This window comes from Perca flavescens, chromosome 17 (assembly GCF_004354835.1).
Source record: "Perca flavescens isolate YP-PL-M2 chromosome 17, PFLA_1.0, whole genome shotgun sequence".
NCBI classification, from domain to species: Eukaryota; Metazoa; Chordata; class Actinopteri; order Perciformes; family Percidae; genus Perca; species Perca flavescens.
Genome location: NC_041347.1, coordinates 4,030,089 through 4,054,632, shown reverse-complemented (window position 1 = coordinate 4,054,632; position 24,544 = coordinate 4,030,089). Strand labels below are relative to the sequence as shown.

The following is a 24,544-nucleotide window of genomic DNA, read 5'->3' as shown; positions in this document are numbered from 1 at the left end:
TGTGTGTGTAGCTATTGAGGAGGAGGGGGGGGCAAGGTGGAGAGTGGAGGTCTGTCCTTGACCAACTGGCACTTTGCTCGTTTGAAAGCCATGATGTCTCTCTCTCATGGGTGGGCCAAATTCTCTGGGCGGACAAAGCAGAAAAAGGGGGAAGTAACCTTGCTCCTTATGACCTCATAAGGAGCAAGATTCCAGATCGGCCAATCTGAGCTTTTATTTTCTCAAAGACAGAGCAGGATACCCAGGGCTCGGTTTACACCTATTGCCATTTCTAGCCACTTGGGGACCATAGGCAGGCTGGGGGAACGCATATTAATGTTAAAAAAAACCTCAAAGTGAAGATTTGATGCCATGGGAGGGACCTTTAAAGCATTAAAATTACTCACATTTTAGAAACTGGAAACGACCAAAACAGTTCTGTCAATTAAGTGTTTAATCGGCTACTCATTTCAGCTAAGCACTATGAATTGCCTTGTTGGTGAAATGTGCTATACAAATAAAGCTGCCTTGCGCTATCAAATTAAATTTGTACATCAGCACAGCAGTCAATATGCTGAGCTCATAGAAGATTTCCACACACTGTCAAATGAACACATATGCATATGAAGCATGGATAAGGACGATTTGCATTATTCATTTCACAATATGTTTGCATTGATAGATAGTCTAGCCCAGCGTTTCTCAACGGGGGCGGTACCGCCCCCCAGGGGGCGTTCAGAAGATGATGGGGGGCGTTGGAAGCAATATTTTGGAAAGGGGGGCGTATAGGTGGCGTTGGGGGGCGTTTGTTAGAAAGCTAGTTTAAACCAAAGATTCACAACAACAATACATGTTTACACTTAAACTACTAAAGAATAAGTAGTCTGCAACATTAAAAGCTGCCAGTTTATAGCAATGCGACTGGACGAGACGGGTATCCTAACCTTTCTGTGCTTCTGTCAGCTTTGTTTGGCGTAGCTCCGTGCTGCCTTCATTGAAACGGGACATCAGAGCATAGTCTTAAATAAGCTCTGTAGCTACTACGTGAAGCTGCGTTCAGATAAGAAAAAAAAGCAATCGCCGCGACGTCCTGTTGTATTCTTTAACCCCCCCCAATGTAGCACAAGTAGACTTTATATTTCACAGTAACAGTTTTTCGTCAGATGGTTTATTAAACACAACGTTTCCTACTGTACCTGAATGCAGCTTCATTTCACGGAGAAACAGAGAAAGAAAAGAGACAAGCGAGAGATATTAACTGTGCTTTGTTGTTTGGCAAACATTTAGCTGTTCCATAAACTCCCGGGCAGTTCAGGGCTTGTGTTTGGTGTTTTAAAACTTTCTTATGGAAGCGATAGAGGCAGTGATGTCACCGTTTACTGTACGGGACTCTCACACCTCCACCAAACACAGCGCGATGTGGGGTTGCGTTTTCTCCCATTTACTCCCAAGACAGGCGATAGCAAACATAGTTAGACTCTTCTAAGCATTAAAAAACGGCTCTCACTAACTTTCAAAGTATGTAAACTTATTTCCATTCGGCAGTAGGTGTCGTTCTTCAAGTCGTTTGTCATCACCAAAATACTTTTGTGTGTGTGTGTGTGTGTGTGTGTGTGTGTAATCCTTCTGCTTTTACCCCTTGATAAGTGCCAGCTTGTTTTCCGTTGGAACAATTCGATTTTAGATTTGAATGAAAAATAGATTTGAATGTTAAATTGCTAGCTGTTTCTGATTGGCTACTGTTAGTGTTTGTAATAATAATAATAATAATAATAATAAGCATAATACATTTTATTTAAAGCGCATTTCATGACACCCAAGGTCACTTCACAAACAAAAAAGGACATTCAAATTATAGTCATCTTATAAAGGTGCTGAGGTTCACACCAGGGACATGCAGCAGGTCTTTTGATAATACCTATTTATAGTTTGAATGTTACATATCTAGTCGTTCTGATTGGCTGCTGTTATTTAATTTGAATGTCAAATTTACAGGTTTTTTTAAACCTGTAAATATATATAATTTCTATTCACATGGCGTTTTTGATACCTGGGAAACTAATACATGTGTTGTTTGTCATTCAATAATTTAATTTTTTGATTATTTTTGATAACAATAGTAACAACAATAATAGGCCTATATTAGAGCGTAATCATTACTATTCAGGGCATTTAGCCTACATAATATTTGATGGGGGGCGTTAGGGACCTGGATAATGGATAGGGGGGCGCTGGCACAAAAAAGGTTGAGAACCACTGGTCTAGCCTATAAAATGTAAAATAAAAAGACTTCGACTGCAGAAAATCCTCACATCTGAGTAGCTGGGGCCAGCTGATGTAGGGGACTTTACGGGAGAAATCACTTTTGATCGATTATCAATACTGCCATCCGTAACGTTAACACTTGATCTACTGAATGATTTTGGGACCACTGTTAATGTAATTTGCAGTAACTAATAGTTATCTATGGCAGGCTTACGTGCAGTTTAGTGTCCCAAATGATGAGAGTCTTATTTGAGACAGGTTAATAGATTAGGAATTTGGGACACTAAACTGCACGTATATCGCTATGGCATCTGAACATGAGGAAGACATTACCACCTTCATGACGTTACACCAAATGTTCGTTTAACCAATAACTGGGTATCTCCATGGATGTAAGCTATGGGGTGTCTCGCTGCCAGTGGCTGTAACGGAAATGTGTAAACAGACAGGACGCAACCCAAACACACACATGCCCAGTAGTTTAAATCAAACAAAAACAGCCAGCTTTAACGTGACATGTGGTTACTTACCTTAACAAAAACACCACCACATCGCAAATTCTTCTGTTAAACTGGTGGTAACCTGTGTTTACGGTCTGGCAGCGTAAGGCATGGGTAAGTACGGCGTGAAGACACTGCTGACCCCGGGAAATGAACATGTGTGCATCCTGTCTTCTTCTTCTTCTTTTTCTTTGAGGTTTACCGAGGTTTACCGGCAGCTGGCATTCTTAGCGATGCATTACTGCCATCTTCTGGTGTTTGTTAACTCCTACAGCGACTCAGAGCAGAGACCAAATCACTACCGACTAGACTTGGTTTGTTTTGTTTTTTTCTTAAAGCCATTAAAAGGCCTGTAAGTTACTTTTTTGGGCTGAGTGACTATTTCTATGACCTCTCAAATTCATCCAATAGTATAGGAGTTGCTTTCTGCATAAACACAGTGGCCTTTCTCCTGTTTCAACTTGTAGGGCACACACACACACACACAGTTGAAGTTTTTACTGCTCCTATACACAGCTAATCTTCCTAATCCGTTTTTTATGCAAATCTATTAACTACACTCTTATAAACGTACCTTATTCTAGAGCTAATTTAATTGGATTTACATATTTCAAGGATGCAATACCGGCTCCCCAGTCCAACCCTACAATACATCTCATTAAATTTATAACTTTTTTACACTTATCCACAATATTTTTAATTGGATCTCTCCATGATAATCTGGAGTCAAAATATACTTCTATAAACCAAAATGCCCCAACTGCCTTTCCCTTTTTTGGACTCTGTTATAGAACCTTTTTCTTTTTATGGTTGTGAGGCAATAATTGCAATGTTATATGGTCCTAAACAGAGAATACACAGTGGCAGAATACCTGAGCACTGAGACCAATCCAAAACTAAGGAAATTCTTGACTCTGTACAGGCTCAGTGAGCACAACCTTGCCATCGAGAGAGGCCACCACAAGCACCCCTGACTTCCCAAAGAGAACAGACAACATGAGGTGGAAACTACCTGCAAACAGTTCCAAGATATCAGAGATATTTATTTTCCACACAATACAAACACCCAAAAAAGGTCTTGAAAATATGACTTAATACCAATAAACCTTCACACCTGCTGAGTTAAATACAGCAATGTGCAAACACAGCTGCAACATGTGAGCTGATTTGACAAGAAAAGGACGTCCAAAGGAATAAAACCACCATGAAGACTTTCAGTCATCTTTGTATTCCTGCACTGACCATCTGTGCCGATCCCCGTAAATAGACACACTGTACATACTAGGGCTAGGATGATATGGTTTTCTTTCGATTCAATTCTTTCACGATACATGGGTGCCGATTCAATTTGTATTGTGATTTACATTTATTGCGATTCTAGAAGTATTGCGATTCCATAGAGTATTGCGCTTTTCTTTTCTTTCTTTAACAAAAACAAAGTTGAATAATACTCTTTTAGAGACAATATATCATGAGACATTTCTAAAAACTAATTGTTTTCTAAAAAGAAAGCACATCACATGTCAGTCAGTCAGTCAGTCTGACATTTATTTAATTTGTTAAGTAGGCTACATAACATTTATTTTCTGCGTTTTGCTGAAAATGGATATGATGTAGTCGCCGTCAGCGGTACAGTTTAAACAGAAAATATTTAGGTGAAACATTGGTAAAAACATTAATAAAAAATATTGATTCTAGAAAAAGATGATTTTTTTTCCCCCACCCCTAATAGTCTACATACATACAAAACACCACGAAAAATCTTGGAAATGTTTTAGTTTACACATTTCTCACTTATTTGTATTCATATTTTTTAAATGTCTACACTTTTCTATTTTTATCTTAAGTTATGTTTACTTTACTATGTGTATATCGGTTACAGTATATAGGCCTTTTTGTATGTATTAGTTCAACTTTACCTATTTTCATTTGTATAGGCCTATTTGACCACAGTGTTGCTATGTTAGAGAGCTAGTCTAGATCTTTACTTATTGTATGCATTGCATTTTTGTTTTTATTTCACGCTTGCTTTGGCATTGTAATTTCCAATGCCAATAAAGCTCCTTTGACTTGAATTGAATCAAAGTGCAATATATAGGCCTACAGTAGATGGCGGTGTGCGCCTGTTGTGTTACTAAACTTAATTCGAAGAAGAAGTCACAGTTCTTCCTAAGGTGCTAGTTCCGTAGATGGCAGCAATGCAATGTATTGGATGCCGGCTGCCGTAAAATTTCAAAGAAGAAGAAGAAGAACAGTTCTTCCTGTTTGATACCACATCCATGTTTGATGCGATGCCAAGCAGTCATGGATTGATAATGGTTGATCCATGGTTACAAGAGGTCTGCCAATAGGTGTATTTGCTGCGAGATGTTGGTAGCTGCTGGTCATGTGAGGTTATTGTTCAGATGCGTTCGACACGTATTCGCTAAGTATGCGGTGGCTCCGTCATTATTTGGTGCTGTTAGACATAATAGAGGGATAGAGCTACCTGCTGGAAGCGTCAGACGGATCCAGAGTAGAGCACGCAGCGGCACGCAGCACTTCACTACAGGTCAGTGTTGCAGGGGATTATATTTGTGTTTGGTGAAAAGCTTGGGTCCGCTATTGACGAAGTTTATTAGAATTGTTTTTATCAGACGTGCAAATGAACAAATTACAATTACTCGCGATACTGTAACTGAATAGTTTTTTTTCTGTATGCCTACTAGTAGTTTTTAAAATCTGTCATTTTACTTTTACTCAAGTATGTTTTGTTTGAAGTATTGTACTTTGCTACATTTGAAATCTCATCCGTTACGGAGTAAAAAAAAAAAGTAATAAAAAAAAAATGTCTCCAACGTTATTTTGCGCCGATGCTTTGGCAAGGTGCCAATCTGTCAAACAAACTCAAATCGAAAGCGAGATATAGCTTTGTGCCCGAGACTATTGTGAGGAAGCAAGAAAGATTAGGAAACGATACTTATCCTATCCTATCCCACCAAAAGCCAAAGAAGTGACATTTAAAATATTAAATTATATCTATCCTTCTAACATGTAAAATTCAATTGGGATAATTACTCGTGTGTATTCTGTGAAAGCGATATTAAGACGGTTGAACATACTTTCTTTCAGTGTGAACCGATTAAAATTGTTTGGCTTCAATATAAAGGTATACTTCACCCGTTAAATTAAATGTCAATTAAAAACTAGAACACTTTTAAAGGAATTTTATTTTAAGAGTTCTGTATAAATAACTTGATTGAACATTGTAACCATTTTATTCATAGCAGGGCTGGACTGGGACAAAAAATCGGCCCTGGCATTTTTGGCCCAGGCGGCCCACACCCACCGTGATTGGTCAGACACATTCCCTGCAGACAGTCCTCTTAAAATATGCGTGCATTCTATGATATGCCTAGTGTTCTGCGTTCATGTGATCGTTTTGGATCCTTCAAGAGGGATCTCAAGACGTAACTGTTGATCTTACACTTAAATAATTAATTAATTCTTAGAGTTATGATTTGTATATTTATGCTATTTTTTTATTATTGATTTTTGATATTGTATTGCCATTATTGTTATTATTACTATTTTGCTTAATATTGGCTTAGTAACTTTAAATTAAATTTTAACTATGTAAGATTCATATTTTGTTGCTTTGGACATAAGTGTCTGCTAAATACTATAACCATAACCATAACCCTTCCCAAAAGCTACAATAAAGCTGAGCGTAGTATATGCCCTGGAAAAGAGCACCAATACAAGAGAAGCTAATTAAGCATTTCAAGGAACACTGATGCTTGTATCAACACTGATTTTATCAACCCATAGTCCTCATAAATCTTGTTCGTTTAGAACGCTACACAAAGAAGTGGAATGTGACTGACATCCGGCCGAAATGAGGGCCATCCGGCGGAATTTCCGGTGGCAGGGAGCAATGCAGGAAATGGAACATTGTGGCTATAGCTGCTGCGGTTTTCTTCAGTTAGCTTCTAGTTAGCTGTTGTGCTAGCGCTTCTGCTAGCCACCAGCGTTCACTGTGAACCTGGCCCCGGCGCTGGGGTTTGCACTGGCTGAATTCAAGTTGCTACAGCCGTGAACTGAAAGTCCATATCCGGCGCTGGTATCCGCTCTCTTCACAGCAAAGTTGTGGAGACAGAGGGAGGCGGGGAGAGGGAGCACTGATGGCTGTGGCTGAATAGCTGCTTTGGTTGGAGGCTGTGTGAATATAAGAAGTGGGAATAAACAGAGAAGAAGACCTCATGAAATAAAAGTCACCTGAAAAAAATACATCTGGACTTATGAAGGAAAAGTCCTTTGAAATAAATAAATGTGTACTTAGGGCTGCTCAATTATGGAAAAAATCTTTTAATCACAATTATTTTGGTCAGTATTGAAATGACAAAACATGATTTCTCAGTGACTTTCAGAAAGATGTTTAATTTATTGAACTTAAACAGTGAAACAGTTAAACAAATCAACAATAAAAACACCTTGAACTGTGAAATGTCCCTTAATACCTTTAACTTTTTGAATTCCCCTTCAGAACAAAAGACAAAATAAGAGTTAAAGGTGCACTATGAGTTACTGCATGACGTCACTTCTGTTGAAGTTCCAAGTAAATATATATATATATATATAACAATAATGGACCAATAGACCCCGTTGCTCTGGACGGAGACCAGTGAACGTAAATGTGACGTGAGCAACGTGTCTGAAAGTTGTAAGTCTTCTGGTAGCTGTGCCAAGAGAAATCTCAATCATTTCCAATCTTACAGAGACAGAGAGTGTAGGTATATGTAAGGAGATAACATAAGCACAGGCTAATTATTGCTAACTAACATGCTAGTTAACATTAGTAATTGAACCTAAACAGCTAATGTAAGTCGAAACTGCCTCCAAGCTTCTCCTTGTACTATACGGTAATTCCTCTACTGTGCGACCGTAAGGCACTTGGTTATGACACAATCGTTAGCCTATTTTTACAAAAACGTCTGCTACGGAGCCATAACTTGAGGTACAAGGTAATGTAGCCTTTTATACATTCTTGTGTTTCTTTAGAAATAAACAATGGACAAATAGAGTCTTTAAACGCTTCAGATGTAAAGTTATTCGCAGTCAAGTGACGTAAAAAAAAAAATGGCGGTCAGTGGAATGCTAACAAGAGGTGATACCTTTGTAGCAACAAAATGGCGCCATCGGAGGTTCGAGTTCTGAAGCAAGCTTACCCCCTTGTGAGCAACCGGTCTGAAAGTTGTAAGTCTTCTGGTAGCTGTGCCAAGAGAAATCTCAATCATTCCCAATCTTGCAGATACAGAGTATGTAGGTATATGTAAGGAGATAACATGGGCACAGGCTAATTATTCGTAACTAAAATATTAGTTAACATTAGTAATTAAACTTAAACAGCTAATGTAAGTCGAAACTGCCTGTGAGCGTCTCCTGTACTATACAATAATTCCTCTACTATGCGACAGTAAGTCGTGTGGTTATGACACAATCGTTAGCCTATTTTTACAAAAATGTCTGTTATGGAGCCATAATGTGAGATACAAGGTAATTGAGCCTTTTATACATTGTCGTGTTTAGAAATAAACAATGGACAAATAAAGTCTTTAAACGCTTCAGATGTAAAGTTATTTGCCGTCGAAGTGACATCAAAATGAATAGCCAGTCAATGGAATGCAAATGGCGAGTGAGTGCTTGTTAGCATCAAAATGGCGCCATAGGAGCTACGGGTTGTTGACAGATACTTACCCCCCTTGGTAAATACCAAACAAAACGGAGCAAGCTCGCCCCTCCCCCCCATGATTCCGTAATTGTCATGAATGTTGGATGCACTCCAAAGCTAGCTGCTCATAACCTAGCTCGATAATAACTACCTCAGCCAGTACAACCAGTATAGTTACCATTTCTTTGTAGGTTCGCTCTCATGGGATAACTTTGAAAAATAATGACTTTTTATTTATTGGCATGAGGGTGAAAGGCTACACTTCAAAAAGGTTTAAAAAACGTTTCAGAGCTAGTCACATTTTTCTGATGGCGCTTTGCTACAGTGGCTTTACTAATATAATCTGCATCACCAATGTTGTAAAGAAAACTGCCGTTTGCAAAAAACGTAGTGTGAGACAAAGAATGTGCTGGGATGTAGAGCATGTCCACGATGGGGTGACGTTAGTGATATGAGAACGGATAAGGTTATGTAGGTTACATAACTGATAGACTACAGAAGAAAAACAATACCGCTCAAATAGGTAGGCTAGTAGTATCTGGAAATGAAAATGCATCTATAGTCGGGACCTCAATATCATCTCCTGATGTATGTATGTACTCCCTGCAAAGAAAACAGCTTCATCAACGGGTTCGTCGACAAAAGGACAAACTGCGCTAAAATGCGCCTGATACAGACTGACCGAATGAATGAGGAAATGAAAGAGCGCTGTGTCAGAGGGAGCGTTTTCACTAAACCTACTTTCTGAAACGGGCCCCTGTAAGAACTTAGCCACCGTATCAGACTGGAAGCCCTTCTACCGGCGTAGTTCTCGCCACCTATGGATTGCTTCCCCAATGTAAATCCGGGTCTTGTTCACGGCGCCGTCCAGCTATCCAACAGCTACTTTCAGATACAACTCGCGCTACTCAATCAACTGTGCTCAATGTCGTTTCCCCCCCCACCCCATTATGTACATGCACACTAATCCCTCTCCCAACCGTCTTGTCGGTGATTGGCTGGAACGTTTGTTGTATTTTGGTGCACAGCCTAGTGTTTGTTTGACGTTTATGACCCCTGTGTTGTCTCCTGAGACCGGGCTTTTTTACAGTGTATTCATATTTCTGTTGCTCTGACCTTGTTCTAGCCTACTGACCTGAGGGAGTTGTGGGAAGTGAAGTCTTGTCTCACTATGTTGTCTTCCTTCCAAGGGAAGCTGGTGCGGAATGGAGTGGATAATAAAGCAGCGGTGGTGAGTCTCCCCCATATGATCGTAATAGAAGCTTTCTTTTCCCCATACATTGCTCACAGTACAGTACATACTGGACCAATTTCTTATTTATAGTCCTCAGAGGTCACCATATATTATAAGTACAGTAGCAGTTACAGTGGGGTCACATATTCTGATGGCTGCAACTTGTCAGATATGGTAACCTCTGTCTTACTGGCTCTGTGATGACTCCAAATAAGAAAGTGTCCCGATTAGTGTGAAGGGATGACATAACTACCCCAACCAATATTTGGAAGTTTAACTCCTTTATTAAGCAGTTACAGTGTTACATATTCTGACAATTTACCCAATGTGCTGGTCCATTAAATATTTAGTTCTTTCTTTTCTTTACAGTAGAATATGATTATTATTAAGTTTTAAATGTAGGTTTAGTGTAAGGTTTTAGTTAGGTTATTACAAATGTAACTTGTGCATGCAGTCACAAAGAAATACATGTTTAGAAACATTTCAAAGAAATGTACATTAATATATTGTATTTACTTTCAGATAAACATATGTTACTATGTTTGAGGTGGTTAATATGGTCACCAGCGGTTTACTCTTTCTCCTTAGGAAACAATAACAAACCGTGAATAATCATACAGCTTGCACCCGTGGATGTAATGTATTAATGTTTATGCCATTCCCAGCCTAAAATACAATTTTAGCCATTACTGCACCTTTAGCTTGCTCTGGGTAGCCTATGTGCCCTACACAGGTAGGCCTATAGCAGAACTGCCCGCATTATAGTTAGGCCCAAAATACTATTTTTGTGGCCAGGTTGATAGCATTCATTTTGGCCGAGATATGGAAAGTTTGTGTTTTCATAACTAGCTACATAAATTTGGTTGTGCGTAATTTGTGCAATTTCTATCCGCTAAAAATTCTTTTGATAACTTTTTGTCAGGTCGGTCTGGAGATGCAACGTACCAAGTTTCGTGCAGATCGGTCGCACGGTCTAGGAGGAGTTAGAGAAAGTAGGTTTACGATAAATCGTTTTTTTTGAGCATAAAAGTCTAGGCACAAATGGGCGTGGCCTATATCAGGAGAGTCAGCTGAATTCAGGGAACGCGTGGATATATGTATTTTTAATGTGTGATGTACGGTTTGGGTGTTATAGGGCTAAATGCGTATCTCTGCTATAGTGCCACCTAGTGGTGCAATTGTTTTTCCCGAGGTCCTTGCAGGGATCTGGACCAGTTCTGAAAACGGCACCCCCCCCCGCCACCATGTACGGTTTAGGCTGTAACATCAGTTTTATCAACAGAAAAATAATAATAATCCTTAGGAAAGCAATAGGGTTCCACAGCTCTGCTGGATCTGTTCTCAGCCCCCTCGGGCTTGGACCCCTAATAAGAGTTTACTTGCAAAACCTAATGTGCAAAATAATAGTTTTTCTTGATTACCAAAATCGTTAGGAGCCGAAATCGTAATCGCAATTAAATTTGATTAATTGCACAGCCCTAATCCTCATGCTTCACATGCTAAAATACAAGCTCATACCTCATATCATAGTAATGTCTTTTTTTCTTCATAATTTCTGTGGACTTGCCTGTTAAAGGGGCGCTATGCAGTTTTGGCCATTTCTTCGCTGTTTTCTCGCTTTCTGCTCGCAGGTCTCTCTATAGAGCTCCCTCTACAGCTTCGGAATAGATTTTGGCAGCTCTTATGTTTACTTGTGTCTGCCTCTTCGCTCGGTCTGCTGACCGACCAAAAGTTGCAAGGGTGGTATTTTTCTCTCACAGGCGCTAGGGGGAAGCGAGACGACCACCATTCAACCCGAAAAAGTCATAAAACTATTCCAATGACTCCGAAGCTGTTCAGTTAAGGTAAATTAAGCTAAAAAAATTGCATAGTTCCCCTTTTAATATCTGTCTCTGTCACGGTTTTCAGATCTGCATCGAAGGGAACATTGCCAGTGGGAAGACGACATGTCTGGAGTATTTCAGCAAAACTAGCAATATAGAGGTACAACAAATCAAAGTCCTTATACAGCAAAGCTGTGCATGTGCTCCCAACAGAAAGTATCACTCTAGTTGTTACCCAAATTGGCCTGAGTGGCTGCTGTCTGACACGAGGGGCATGGTCGGATTTTGACGTTAAAAGCTTTATAATAAAATACAATTTTAGCTTTTTACACCTTGTGTGCGTCCCTCCTTTGCCTTAATCCTTTGACTTCCATTCCCTCCTTTTGTAATTAGGGCAGTCAAAAAATGTGGGAAAAATAAGAATTGAAAGTAAAAATGAAAAGACAAAGTGTGGTCTCAGTTTCACATTCAGATGAACATTAAATTCTAAAATCCAGTGTTTCAGCGCAACAAGTTGTTAGCAATGTTACTATTGAGTCATGAAAGCACAACCCTGGACGTTGGAAATGTTCATTAATGATTCTCCTTTTTGTTTTTGTTCCAGGTCCTTACAGAACCAGTCTCTAAATGGAGGAATGTCCGTGGACACAACCCTTTGGTATAATACATATTAGTGGTGTAACGGACCATAGTTGGTCCATGGTCCGTATGGATCAACACTCATGGTTCGGAATGCATGTGAACTGCGGATCAATTGCAAAGTTTAACCATAATAATAGTGTGAAATACATTTTTACTGTTGCTGTTACTTAAGTAGGCCGATAAATCTCGATAGAGGGTTGCCATGAAAGGATACAGGCAACGCAATTTTCGGTTCACGTGAACAGCGCATGTTAAAATCTGTTGTTACCGGTATCGGCGATACCGGCCCCATTGAATCAATACCAAATATTGCACACCACTAGCTAAAAGACACAAACTAGCACTTGGTTACTGTTGTTGTCGGAAAAACAACACAGACGTGACTAAATGTTGCATTTACTTGAAACTGGTAAACCTCAAAGTTATTGTAAAATACCCCTTTCTCATCTGTTTTTGTCTTTTAACAGCAATTTACTGTTGAAAGAAGGTAATATTGTTAAAAGTTATTGTTATTACATTTTTAATAACTCATTTGAATTCCCTCCTTTTTTGTGGTAATCCAAAAATGTATCCGAACCGTGAGTTTTGTGATCCGTTGTACCCCTAGTAAATATTATAATTTTGTCATCGTGTTGACCTGACATCAGACTTTTAAAATCGGTTCAGACATAAAATTATTTGGAGAATAGGTTGTAATGAACAAAACTAAAGATGTGCAGACCTACTGTAGGGGCTACATTTTTTGTTGCAAGACTCAGAGACAGACAAACTACCTACATGGTTAGATACCAGTAGAGGGAAGAGAGAAAATTTGTTTTCTGACCCTTTTGTGAACTGACCCTTAGTTGACCTACTTAGTTGATTTGGATATATCCTGTGTACTGTATGTGCATGTCAATTTTAGCCTAATGGACACCATGATTATCCAGCTTAAACCTTGTGGAAATGCTTCCAGTGGTTTGTCCGGTACTAGAATTGATGTTCTATAGGTCCGCCATGCTGGTTGTGTCAGCTGTTGTCTCTGTCCCTACAGGCTCTGATGTACCAGGATCCTGAGCGCTGGGGCATCACTCTGCAGACATATGTTCAACTCACCTTGCTGGACAGGCACATGCTAGCCAGAGTAAGTGTCTTATTGTATACTAGTTAGTTTTTTTTCTTCTATTTTCCTATGATTTTGTGTCCAAGCAACTGATGGAACAACAAAATTGGTCCAGTATTAAGCAAAATCACTGTAATTACATAGTTATACAAAGTTATTGGGCAATTGAACCTTCAATTTACTTTACTTTACTGTTTTTACGACTGACATGCTCACATTATTATTATAAGTGTCTGACAACATCATGGAAAGGATTACTACTGAGATAGACCTTTTTGTTAAATAGTAAGATCCTTTTTGTTCAACATGAAACTTCCCCTAAATTGCTATTGCCAAACCCACCAGATTCCAGTTATACAAATAGTAATTTTATCATCGTGAAATACACTTCATTCAAAGTCGACAGAAACAAAATAAAACTATCCAAAGCCGTTTTAATTAGTCTTTCTGCTGTATCAACAGTCACCACTCTGGTTTGGTTGAAATAAACCCTTAATTGACCCATTTACATGTGAAAATATGCTGGCACTATACAGGCTAAAATTACTGTTTATTTAAATAGAGTCTGGTGGGTTAAGCGGCAGGGTTTTCTGAGCGGTTTCTGGTTAAACAAATAGGATCTTACTCTGTAGGGATCCTTTCCATAATGTTGTCAGACACTAATAACAACCTGAGCCTGTCAGTCGCAAAAACAGCACTTATAGTGGACAAAATAAAGGAGGCACATTTGCCCTTTTTGGATTACATTGCAGCCTGGTTCGCACCTGACGGTTACAGCAATCTCGCTCAATACTGGACCAGTTTCAAAGATTTCTTTTCACATTAGTCACTTAGACATCAATACATGGGAAAATAGGGTCCACTTTTAAAAATAAAAAACTAAATTATCTTTTCAAATACACTATGTCAACCTGCAGTGCTGACAAACACATTGGTAGCCATGGACTGGGGATGCAAACATATGACCTCATCAGGCAATTAGCTGTATGTACTTAATGTTTCTTTTTGTTTCCAGTCATCCCCTGTCAGGATGATGGAGAGGTCCATCTTCAGTGCCAAGTACATCTTTGTGGAGAATCTCTTCAAAAGGTATCTGTGGTTTGACAAATGTCCACGCCTGGATCAGACCTGGGGTCTCATTTATAAACGTGGCATGAAAACGAGGCTGAAAATGTGCGCACACCACTTCCCACGCAAATGTTATTTATAAAAAAACAAACTTGACCGGAGAATGTGCGGTCCTCCACGCAAACTCTGACCCCTGCGTATGCACATTTTGGAGACAATGGGAATTGGAGACGCAGATGGTGAGGTGGTGAACTGAAGTCAGACTGCAGAAAGTAAATGTGGGAAAAACGATTACTTGTAATATTTTCAAGTTTTGATGCCTCGCGCACATTTTTTCACTACATATCATCCACGTTATCACGAAGAGTAAATCCAGCAGTGTAAAGGTGCTGACACACCAAGGAGATTATCGGCTGTTGATAACTCTGGCAAGGTTAGTGACTTGAATCTGTTTGGTGTGTCCCGCGCGTCGTCAGTCTGGGGGGCCGTCGGCGTTCATTTTGGCCGACCTGACGTGTTCAGTCGCAGGCATGGTCGGGACTCAAAATCTGATGCAAATCTTTTAAACTGACCTTTGTTGAGCTGAAATGAAGACAGATTCAGCAACTGCACGGCCTATTTGTCGCTTAAAATTTTTTCAGAAACATCATATTCTGAACGGCCGCCATGACAGTCTGGCTTTGAATGTCCGGAGAAAACAAACCCATGTGACGCGTTCGTCCAATCAGCTGCCAGTTTTCATTTCTTGGGCAACAATACAGATTAGTGCCGCCTGCTGTTATAGAGATGTATTACGTCTCGTCTCGTCTCATCTTTTTGGTGTGTTCAGTGGCACTTTTTGGACCAACACGGGGAGACTGATCATTTTGACTGGCTTTTCTGTCAACGGTCGGCCATCGGCTATATGTGTAATATATATGTGTATTATTTGCGCTTGTACAATTGTTCCATAAACACCTTGTAAAATCCAACTCAAATCTTGTACAGGGCAGGATAGGAGGCTGATTGACGTGTGCACACTTGTAGGTAATCTGTCATTTATAAAGGGAACATTGCTTACAGATGTGCGTATGCACGGTTTTATAAATCAGAATTTTTTTTGCCGTACGCCGTTTTTTGGCTTTTGGGCTTACCTAAACTTTTAGTAAGGATCCTATGTTTTATATATGAGACCCCAGCAGAGTAGATGAATAGATCTACTGTATACAGCGTACAATTTCAGCTAAACTCTCATGCTGGTTTGATGGATTCTATTACAGAACAGAAGGTGTTAATCTATATTTAATACCTCTTGCTGAGTTGTTTTCTGACAGGATGAGACCATTTATGCTAGGAAACAACACAGTGGAGGTGGGCAATATGTATAAATCCTTTTATCATTGTTTACTAATTTTATATCACAATATATAAAATGGTCTCAGTAAAGACACTGTTTATAAAATAGGCTGAATGTCTGTTTTCTTGGCTTATACAGTGAAGATACTGTAATACCTGTGAAATGAAGGTACTAGCAATGCCCAAAATTACCTAATACAGACAGAAATATTAAAGGAATTATAAACATTTATATGTTAAAATTTGTAATGGTCGGCAAACTTTGATGGTTTAGATTATCATATTGCCTACAATTTTGTTTCTGTTTGGATTTTTTTAGTGGGAAAATGCCAGAAGTGGACTATGCTGTTCTCAGCGAGTGGTTCGATTGGCTCACAACTAACATTTCCATTCCTGTTGATCTGATTGGTGAGAATACACAAAGCAGAGACACAAACACATTTAATGTATTTTATTGGGGGTGGCTATGTCTCAGAGGTAGAGTGGGTCTGCCCTCAACAAGATTGGTGGTTCGATCCCAGGCTCCTACGGCCACATGTCAAAGTGTCCTTCAGCAAGACCCTGAACCACAAGTTGCTCCCCGGACGCTGTATGTAGCTGTCCATTGCTCCTAATATTTAGGATTGGTTAAATGCAGAGATTGAATTTCACTCAATTACATTTTTGTATGTGACAAATGAATACAGTTTCACAAAAAAGGTTTCTAATAAAGATTTATTCAATTTAAAGAATTTTATTAATTCTGACAGATACGCATTAAAACAAATATGACATGAAGATTGATTGGGAACTAAATCTGTAATGTTTTTTTTTTAAATTCAGTTTTTATTGCTTTTTTAAGAAGTTTCAACACCACACAAAGACATCATAAACAATAAAACAATACATTTTTTTTTAAATCAATAAATAAAAATACACAAGGTGAGCAGTGGCACTACTGTCGTGTTTCAAAATCCACTAAGTAGGCAAGAAGAGGACTTAAAAGTTTAACAAGTATTTATTTAAGTAAAATCATAAGAGCATAAACGTGTACACGGGTCCGAGTTGAGCAGGCACACAGGCTTCTCTCATCAGACTGAATTTTCTGGCTTATACATGAATTCATATATCAGTCTCTAGAGCATTTTGATTTGTTTATTAAAAGTTGGAGGAGTACCGTGGTTTAGCCTCCCCTGGTTGGTGCACAGACTGGTCCCAGTCTTTTGGCACACGCCCTCTTCATCAGCTGTTAGGCAGACTTTAGCTATGCTGATGGTCAGAAAGAACAATGCGCCGCTGTTGCCTGTCACAGGTTGAGGAGTAACTTATTCTCATGGTCAAACTGATATCAAACTGATATTAACTTTGTTGCTGCACTCTTGTTGCTTTCTGACCACCGTCATACAGTGCTGCTGTACAACAGTACAACAGTATCCTTTTCTCATTTTGCATGACTAAGCTGTCACAGTGCTCTTCCACTAAACACACAACTATAATTCAACTATGATTTGTATCCTCATAAAGCATAGCCAGCTTGACTGATTATTTTTATTTCTTACAGATCCCCCTTTTCACACCTCAGGTGTGAATACTACTAAGCTTAGGATTATATGGCCCTCAAACTGGTAAATAATTGTCCGCACTAGGGGAAGAAGAAGCAAGATTAATATAGCATAGCATTACATTGGTGATTCACTTCCTTCATTGTCCGAATCAGTCTCATCACCATCCTCCATCCCCAACAGGGGCATGGAGTAGGCTGGAGGAGCATCTTTCTGGGGATCTTTTTTGGTCAGAGCCACATCAATCCATCTGTTCACCAGAGTGCGACAACAAGGGATGCAACAGCATCCACAACACCCCAATATGCCCACAAACACTGCCACGGACATAAGCATGCAGAGCACAATTGCTTTGTATTTGCCAAAAACGTCCTCCAGCCAACTGGTGATGAGGTTTTCAGCCACACCCGAGTTCTCTGCTAATTCATTGGCTAGAGAGGTCAACCCCTCCAAGGCTCTAGTGATGCTACCATCCGGGGCAGTATTATTGGGAATAAATGTACAACAAGCATCTCCAAACATGTGGCACACACCCCCTTTTTCTGGAAACAACATGTCCAGTGCCATACGGTTCTGAAATGCCATGAGTGAGGAGGTGGCTAATTGTTCGGACACACCCCTCAGGCCATCCCTAGTCTGGTTCAAAAACCTCTGCTGGTTGTAGTGTATATATAATTTATCCAGTCCACATTCTTGTTTGTAGTTATCCAGGGCAGTATAGACTCAAAACCCTTTGCTATCTGATTCTGAGCTTTGAACTCCTCTGGTACACCCCTTGGTATTCCAATTGCATCTATATACACCCTACTATCTATAGACCCGAACGGGGTGCTTGGATCTCCCCATGTACCAAAACCCAAGTCAGTGTATCTTTTAGCCCTCTTCAAGGAATGTTTGTGGTAGGTAGACTGTACTGTCTCCTCTAGCTTCCCTGCGCTAATAGGAAGCATGGTAATCGGCAGTAATAGGGACACTAAGGCGCAGGTTCCCCCCCATTTAGCAGGTAAGGATGGTCTAAGGCGGGGCTGTGTCCCACACATCCACCAGACATCAGCGAGTCCCTTACTCTGATTGTTAAACATCGACTGTGTGACATTGGGAACGAATGAAGATGTGTTGTAGGTGTACATACAAAACTTCTTAGGTAGGTGTCCCACATTCATGGTAGAGCTGTTGGGTTGTGTGATGCAAGTATAGTTACCAGGGTAGGCGACCACTCCTGGAGGCAGTTGTATTGCACGCACTATGGCATACAGGAGAGACAGGGTCCTGCAGACATCACTTTCCATGGTCACATCACTGTAAAGACTTAACATACAATTATAACCAATAAGGTCGTCCACAGGTGAGAGTGGGAATGGTACTGTCCCCAAATGAGGTCTTGCTTTAGCACAGATAACACAGTCAGACATTTTATGCGTTCTAGCAGTATATTTCATCATTTTGAGCCACGTGTTACCTGAGGGTGTGAAACCAGTTTCCATCTCCAACCTTTCCTCAATGGTAAAGTCCTCTAGGTTCAAATATTTCACTAATGGCCCTTTAGAGTCTTTCAGGACACGCATACCTGTGTTCATTGCGTCAACCTGGGCAGTAATGGATGTGGACGGTGTGCTATTACTCCGTGGGTCTGTGACTCGAATGATGAACTAATGGATCTTTCCCTTCAGCATACAATCCCATAACATAAGTCCCTGCATCCTCTTGTTTTGGATCCTTCAACGTCACATATATAGGATTACATTTCTGTTTCTGGCATCGTCCTTCCTGCTTTCTACCTACACTCAGTCTGGATTTCAGGTCCCTATGTGTTATCGTAAGGTGCATTATATCATATGGTTCACATCCCACATTTCCCCAATCTGAGCCTGTGTTAGCTATGGCACACTTCCAACTGCTACACCACTTGTCTGAGTTGGTCGTGACGCATATGTATATGACTTCCTCTCTTCTGTCTTTGGTGGTGCATGGCACTATGTCGCATAGGTCTAATAGGGTTGTGCTTGTGTGTCCCCTAATAAATGACAATGTGATCTGTCCCTTTGTTCTAGTCACCTGAACCTCCCTTCTTCCTCCATATTTGGTATCTATGAACCAAAATAACAACATAACGAGTATGGCTGTAGATATTAGCATTCCTACCCAGACCTTCCATGTGCATCCATAGTAGTATTTTTGTCTGGGTTCGCTCCCTTGGCCTGATTGCCTAAGTTTGAACGGGAGCGGCATTGTTGATCAAATCAGCTCTAACTTCCCTCAAATCACGGGAAGGTGTAGGTGCTGGGGCACAATGTGTCAGGTGGTGCCAAGCAGCTCCTGCCCGGCCTTTTACTTGGACAGAGTGTGAGGTAACCTCCCTCACTTCGTACGGTCCAAGCCACCTGGGGTCAGTCCACTTTCTCTTGTGGACTTTCACTCGCACCCAGTCACCTACCTTGACACTGCTACCTACACCTACCGTCTCCTCTTCTCCCGGGGTCTGTGCTCTGGCGACCTGTTCAGATAAAACTGAAGTAAGACTCGTCAATGCCTTCATGTAGTCATCATATTCTTGTTTACACACATCCAGGGATGGCATATGACCTCCATCCCTGGGTGGGCCTGGCATTTTTCTTCCAGTCAGTAACTCATGAGGAGATAAGTGTGTGTCAGATCCTGGGGAACTGCGCATGGACATAAGAGCTAACGGCAGTGCTTCTACCCATGTTAGTTTTTTACCTTCACATGCTTTAGCGATTTTTCTTTTCAGTGTCTGGTTGGCCCTCTCCACTAATCCCTGTGATTGTGGATGATAAACTGACCCATATCTGTGTATGATCCCTAATGCCTCTTCTACTTTCTGTAGATGTTTGTTAGCAAAATGAGATCCATTGTCTGATCTTATTGTGGTACGCCATATCTGGGTACTAGTTCATTTTTCAGCCATTTTACAACTGTCTGTGCTGTTTCATCTTTACTTGGTATCGCTTCAACCCATTTTGTGAATCTGTCTACCATTACAAGGAGATACCTTTTTCCCCCTACTCTGTTCTCTGGCCCCATATTTGTGAAATCTATGGTGATGTCTTGAAAGGGGGCTGTAGGCACAGGGAATTTTCCTGCTGGGGCCTTGAATGGTTTCTTGTTATTGTGTTTGTTGCATGTGTCACATTCTTCCACAAAGTTGGTGATGATGTCTGACATCCATGGGTGCCACCATAGTTCTTTCATGTTTGTAAGGGTTCTTCTGGTTCCCTCATGGGTGGGGCCGTGCATGGTTGGGAACAATAGTCGACATAGCTTTGCCGGAGCCACTATGTGTCCAGTGTGTGACCTCCAAATGCCGTCTTTATCCTTGCATGCTCCTTTTCTCTGCCATTCTGAATGTTCATATGATCCGGCCTCTTCTTGGATGTCTTTTGTTTTCTGTGGTTAGTTCTGTTGGTCCTCCCTCTGGTTGCAGTGTCATTTGTCTGGGAGTGTACCCTCCAACTTCTTTGGCTCTTTGGTCTGCTGCTTCATTTCCTTTTGCCACCCTTGTGTCTGCTTTGTCATGTCCTTTGCACTTCATTATTGCCACTGCTGCTGGCGCTTTTACTGCTTCTAGTAGGGTTACCAGTTGATCCTTGTGCTTGACAGGAGTCTTGCTGGTGGTCAGAAAATTCCTCTTCTGCCATTGTGGTCCATCTATATGCACCGCTCCATGTGCGTATGCTGAGTCTGTGTAGATATTGACCCTTTTCCCTTCTGACCACTGCAGTGCTTTTGTGAGTGCCAATATTTCAGCCATTTGTGCTGATGCAGGTTGTGGTATTATTCCTGAGTCCACTTCGGTGTGTGTACCGTCTGCGTGTTGTTCCATCACCGCATAAGCAGCCACATTTCCATTTTCTCCTTTGTAGCAGCATCCATCTGTGTACAGCCAATGTTGTGCATCTGGCAGAGGTTCGTTTTTCAAGTCTGGCCTGAGTTTCAGTTTTTGTGCTGCCACTTCTTCACAGCTGTGGGGTTTTCCGTGTCCCATTTTGTCTGCCAAATTGATGGCTGAGGTTATAAAAGTGATGTGGGGTTGTCTCAGCTCCTTCTGTATTTTCAGTTTTCGTTCAGTACTGAACGTGAATGCATTGCTCTGATGTTTGTCCTTGTTCAATAGTGTCCAATTTTGAGCTGTGGTAGGTTAGCACTAACCTGTCTCCCCCTTTTTATCTGGAAAAGAGCGGCATGAACATGTCCGTTCTTGACAGAAACATCAAGATGCCAACATGGTCCAGCTCCCTGGGTGATTGGCGGGAGGTCATCCAGTAACCCCTCCAGATCTCTGTGTTTAAATGGCACATACACTCCAAAGTTGGTTGAGGGGTGTTCCATAATATGGAAAGCTCCGGTCCCCCCTTTTTTGGGTCTGTCTTTAAGGTCATATTCTCTTCTTGCTTCATCCATGACCTTTGCTTCTCCTTCAAACACACCTTGCAGCTGCAGTTTCTGCATGGCTCCATCGTGTGGGGGACCCCTTTTGGTGAAGAGTTTTGTAATTCTGTGCTGCTTTTCATCTTCATCGTCAGTAGAGGATACGTCAGTTCCTGATTCCTTCAAGCTAACCGCTGAGGTGTGGCTGGAGAAGGTGTAGTCAGAGTGTTTGGAGACTTTATCTGAGGGGGCATACTCATTTACAAATGGATCAAAAGGAGGTGGTCTCACTTGCAGACCCCCTCTAGGAGTGCTCTGGGACCGAGGTTGGGGCAGGAGTTGAGGCGTTGATTGTGATGGTGGCAGTTGGAGTGATTCAGTGGATGGTCCTGGGGGTCCTTGGCCTGATGGCGACTGTGTCCCAACCATGGATTCCCCCTTGAGCTGGCTCATTTCTGCTCTGGTGTTTTCCATTTGATTTTCTAGTTTGTCAATTGTGTCAGTCAGGTCGGCTGTGCATTTCACCAGATTTGCCAGGTCGTTGTGTTTGGGGATGTCCAGATCCAGAACTCCTCCATTCACTGCAAGCACACCTCTCTTTACTGGCACCACAGGAGCTTGAATCACTGTTATAGCCTCGTAGGATGGAGGTGCTGTTGGTTGTGGCAGGGAAGGGTACATGCTGGCAGTGACTGTGGTTGGGTTATTATTAGTCTTTTCTGGTACTACTTCAGTTGTGCCACCAGATGTTGCCAACTTATCATTTTTCCTTTTCAGTTTACCCAGCAGTTCAGTCAGCCCCCTTGTGACATCTTTCTCCACGGCTTTCTTTTGTTTACGCCCCCATGCAGGCCCCCACCTACTACTCCCTTTTTCTTTCCATTCTGTGTCTGCCACTTGTGCCTGACTCTCTGCTCTGATATTCAAAGTTCTCAATACACTCTCATCTCTCCCTATGTCTGCCAACAGTCCTTCCTTTTCCCACTTACAGAGTATCTTTTTCTCTGTCTCAACCCATTGTTTCTGCTGCCCCCCCGGTGCTTTATTCCCCAGTTTCACCAACAGAAAAGCTTTCAGTTCTTCCATTTCAGCACTGTATGCACAATCTTTCACTTCTTTATGCCATGATACAGTTCCCAACAGCACCCGAAACACACTATATATAAGAAACCGTATATATTTTCAACGAACAATTGTCTCTGCTTTTCAAAGTGTCAATTTGACTCTGTAACGTCAGTCTGTCTCTTGTCCTGCTGTATGTTGCTCTCAAAATCTGAGTCTAGCTCTAAACTCACTTTGTCACCACTACCTGTTACTGTTTCACTCTTTTCCTAAAGTATTCTCTCCTGTCCGTTCGGACACTTCACACAATGAAACTTCACTAGTAATTGTTTCTACTTCAAGCTGTGCCTTATTAATTTTATCCTCTTCACAGTATACCTCAAAATCAAACAGTGCTCTAGTAATTTTATTCTCTTCACAATATACTTCAAAATCTGCCTCTGTATCGAAATATAAAATGTTTTCTGTCATTGCATTGAATTCACAATCATTGGCTTTTTACAGTATCTACCAACCAACCGATTGAATAACCAACCATTGGCTTTTTACAGTATCTACCAACCAACCGACTGAGATTCCTCTAATTAAGTCAAATTAAACCAACTCTCCGATTTTTCTAACCAAGAGCTTTTTACGGTGAATTCACAATCATTGGCTTTTTACAGTATCTACCAACCAACCGATTGAATAACCAACCATTGGCTTTTTACAGTATCTACCAACCAACCGACTGAGATTCCTCTAATTAAGTCAAATTAAACCAACTCTACGATTTTTCTAACAAAGAGCTTTTTACGGTGAATTCACAATCATTGGCTTTTTACAGTATCTACCAACCAACCGATTGAATAACCAACCATTGGCTTTTTACAGTATCTACCAACCAACCAACTGAGATTCCTCTAATTAAGTCTAATTAAACCAACTCTCCGATTTTTCTAACCAAGAGCTTTTTACGGTTTTATTTCACCCAATGTACTCAACTTTCCGACCAGTTGTAGATCAAAAGCTTTTTACGAGTCTCTTATAGCCAATTTATAGGTCTCGTCAGACCATTGAACCTTCGAACCTTAGTTTTGCCCAACTCTCCGATTTCAATGAACCAAGAGCTTTTTACAGGTCTAATTTAGATTTAATTTTTGTCGCCCAACTCCCCGGTCACGGCGAACCAGAAGCTTTTTACAGGCTAATTTAGATTTATTTTTTGTTGCCCAACTCCCCGGTCACGGCGAACCAGGAGCTTTTTACAGGCTAATTTAGATAAATTTTTTCTTGCCCAACTCCCAGGTCACAGTAGACCAGGAGCTTTTTACAGGCTTTCTTTTCACTCTGTTAACAGTTCTTATTTTGCAATTTTGTTTTACTGTTTAGTTTTCTTTTATACTTTTAAGATTTCATTCAATTTACCAACGGCACTCTTTTTCTTCTTCACTCAAAAATTTGGTTATGCTCAATGTGCAGAAGTTAGATATTAACAGGTCTCTGCTTACCTTATTTTTGACAGCGCGCTGTTTTGAGTGAAGGAAAAACTGGAGTCCATCCTGTCTGCTCAATTCAGGGGAAAGTCCTCTGGCGCCACCTAGTGGATCACGTCGGGGTCATCACTTTGTCGTCTTTCAAAATCCACTAAGTAGGCAAGAAGAGGACTTAAAAGTTTAACAAGTATTTATTTAAGTAAAATCATAAGAGCATAAACGTGTACACGGGTCCGAGTTGAGCAGGCACACAGGCTTCTCTCATCAAACTGAATTTTCTGGCTTATACATGAATTCATATATCAGTCTCTAAGAGCATTTTGATTTGTTTATTAAAAGTTGGAGGAGTACCGTGGTTTAGATTTAGCCTCCCCTGGTTGGTGCACAGACTGGTCCCAGTCTTTTGGCACACGCCCTCTTCA

General features: G+C 40.8%; 2 protein-coding genes across 6 annotated transcripts in view; one reads left to right on the top strand and one right to left on the bottom strand.

Annotated features, from left to right (window-relative positions):
• nvl (nuclear VCP like) overlaps positions 1-2,948 on the bottom strand; it is a 50,578-nt gene extending 47,630 nt beyond the window's left edge. For all 4 annotated transcript variants that reach the window (XM_028603516.1, XM_028603517.1, XM_028603518.1 and 1 more), the window contains exon 1: positions 2,775-2,948. The gene's annotated coding sequence lies outside the window, so the exon portion shown is untranslated. The remainder of the gene's footprint in view (positions 1-2,774) is intronic.
• Positions 2,949-4,924: 1,976 nt separating this feature from the next.
• The window catches only part of tk2 (thymidine kinase 2), a 45,918-nt gene continuing 26,298 nt past the window's right edge, over positions 4,925-24,544 (top strand). Inside the window, exons 1-7 of one of the 2 annotated variants that reach the window (XM_028603213.1) lie at positions 4,925-5,295; positions 9,645-9,685; positions 11,597-11,671; positions 12,116-12,169; positions 13,187-13,276; positions 14,271-14,344; positions 15,978-16,066. In XM_028603213.1, coding sequence (XP_028459014.1) covers positions 5,112-5,295; positions 9,645-9,685; positions 11,597-11,671; positions 12,116-12,169; positions 13,187-13,276; positions 14,271-14,344; positions 15,978-16,066 — 607 coding nt within the window. In that variant the 5' untranslated portion in view covers positions 4,925-5,111. Of the gene's footprint in view, positions 5,296-9,580; positions 9,686-11,596; positions 11,672-12,115; positions 12,170-13,186; positions 13,277-14,270; positions 14,345-15,977; positions 16,067-24,544 lie in introns of both variants that reach the window. The other variant, XM_028603214.1, reaches the window with a different exon arrangement.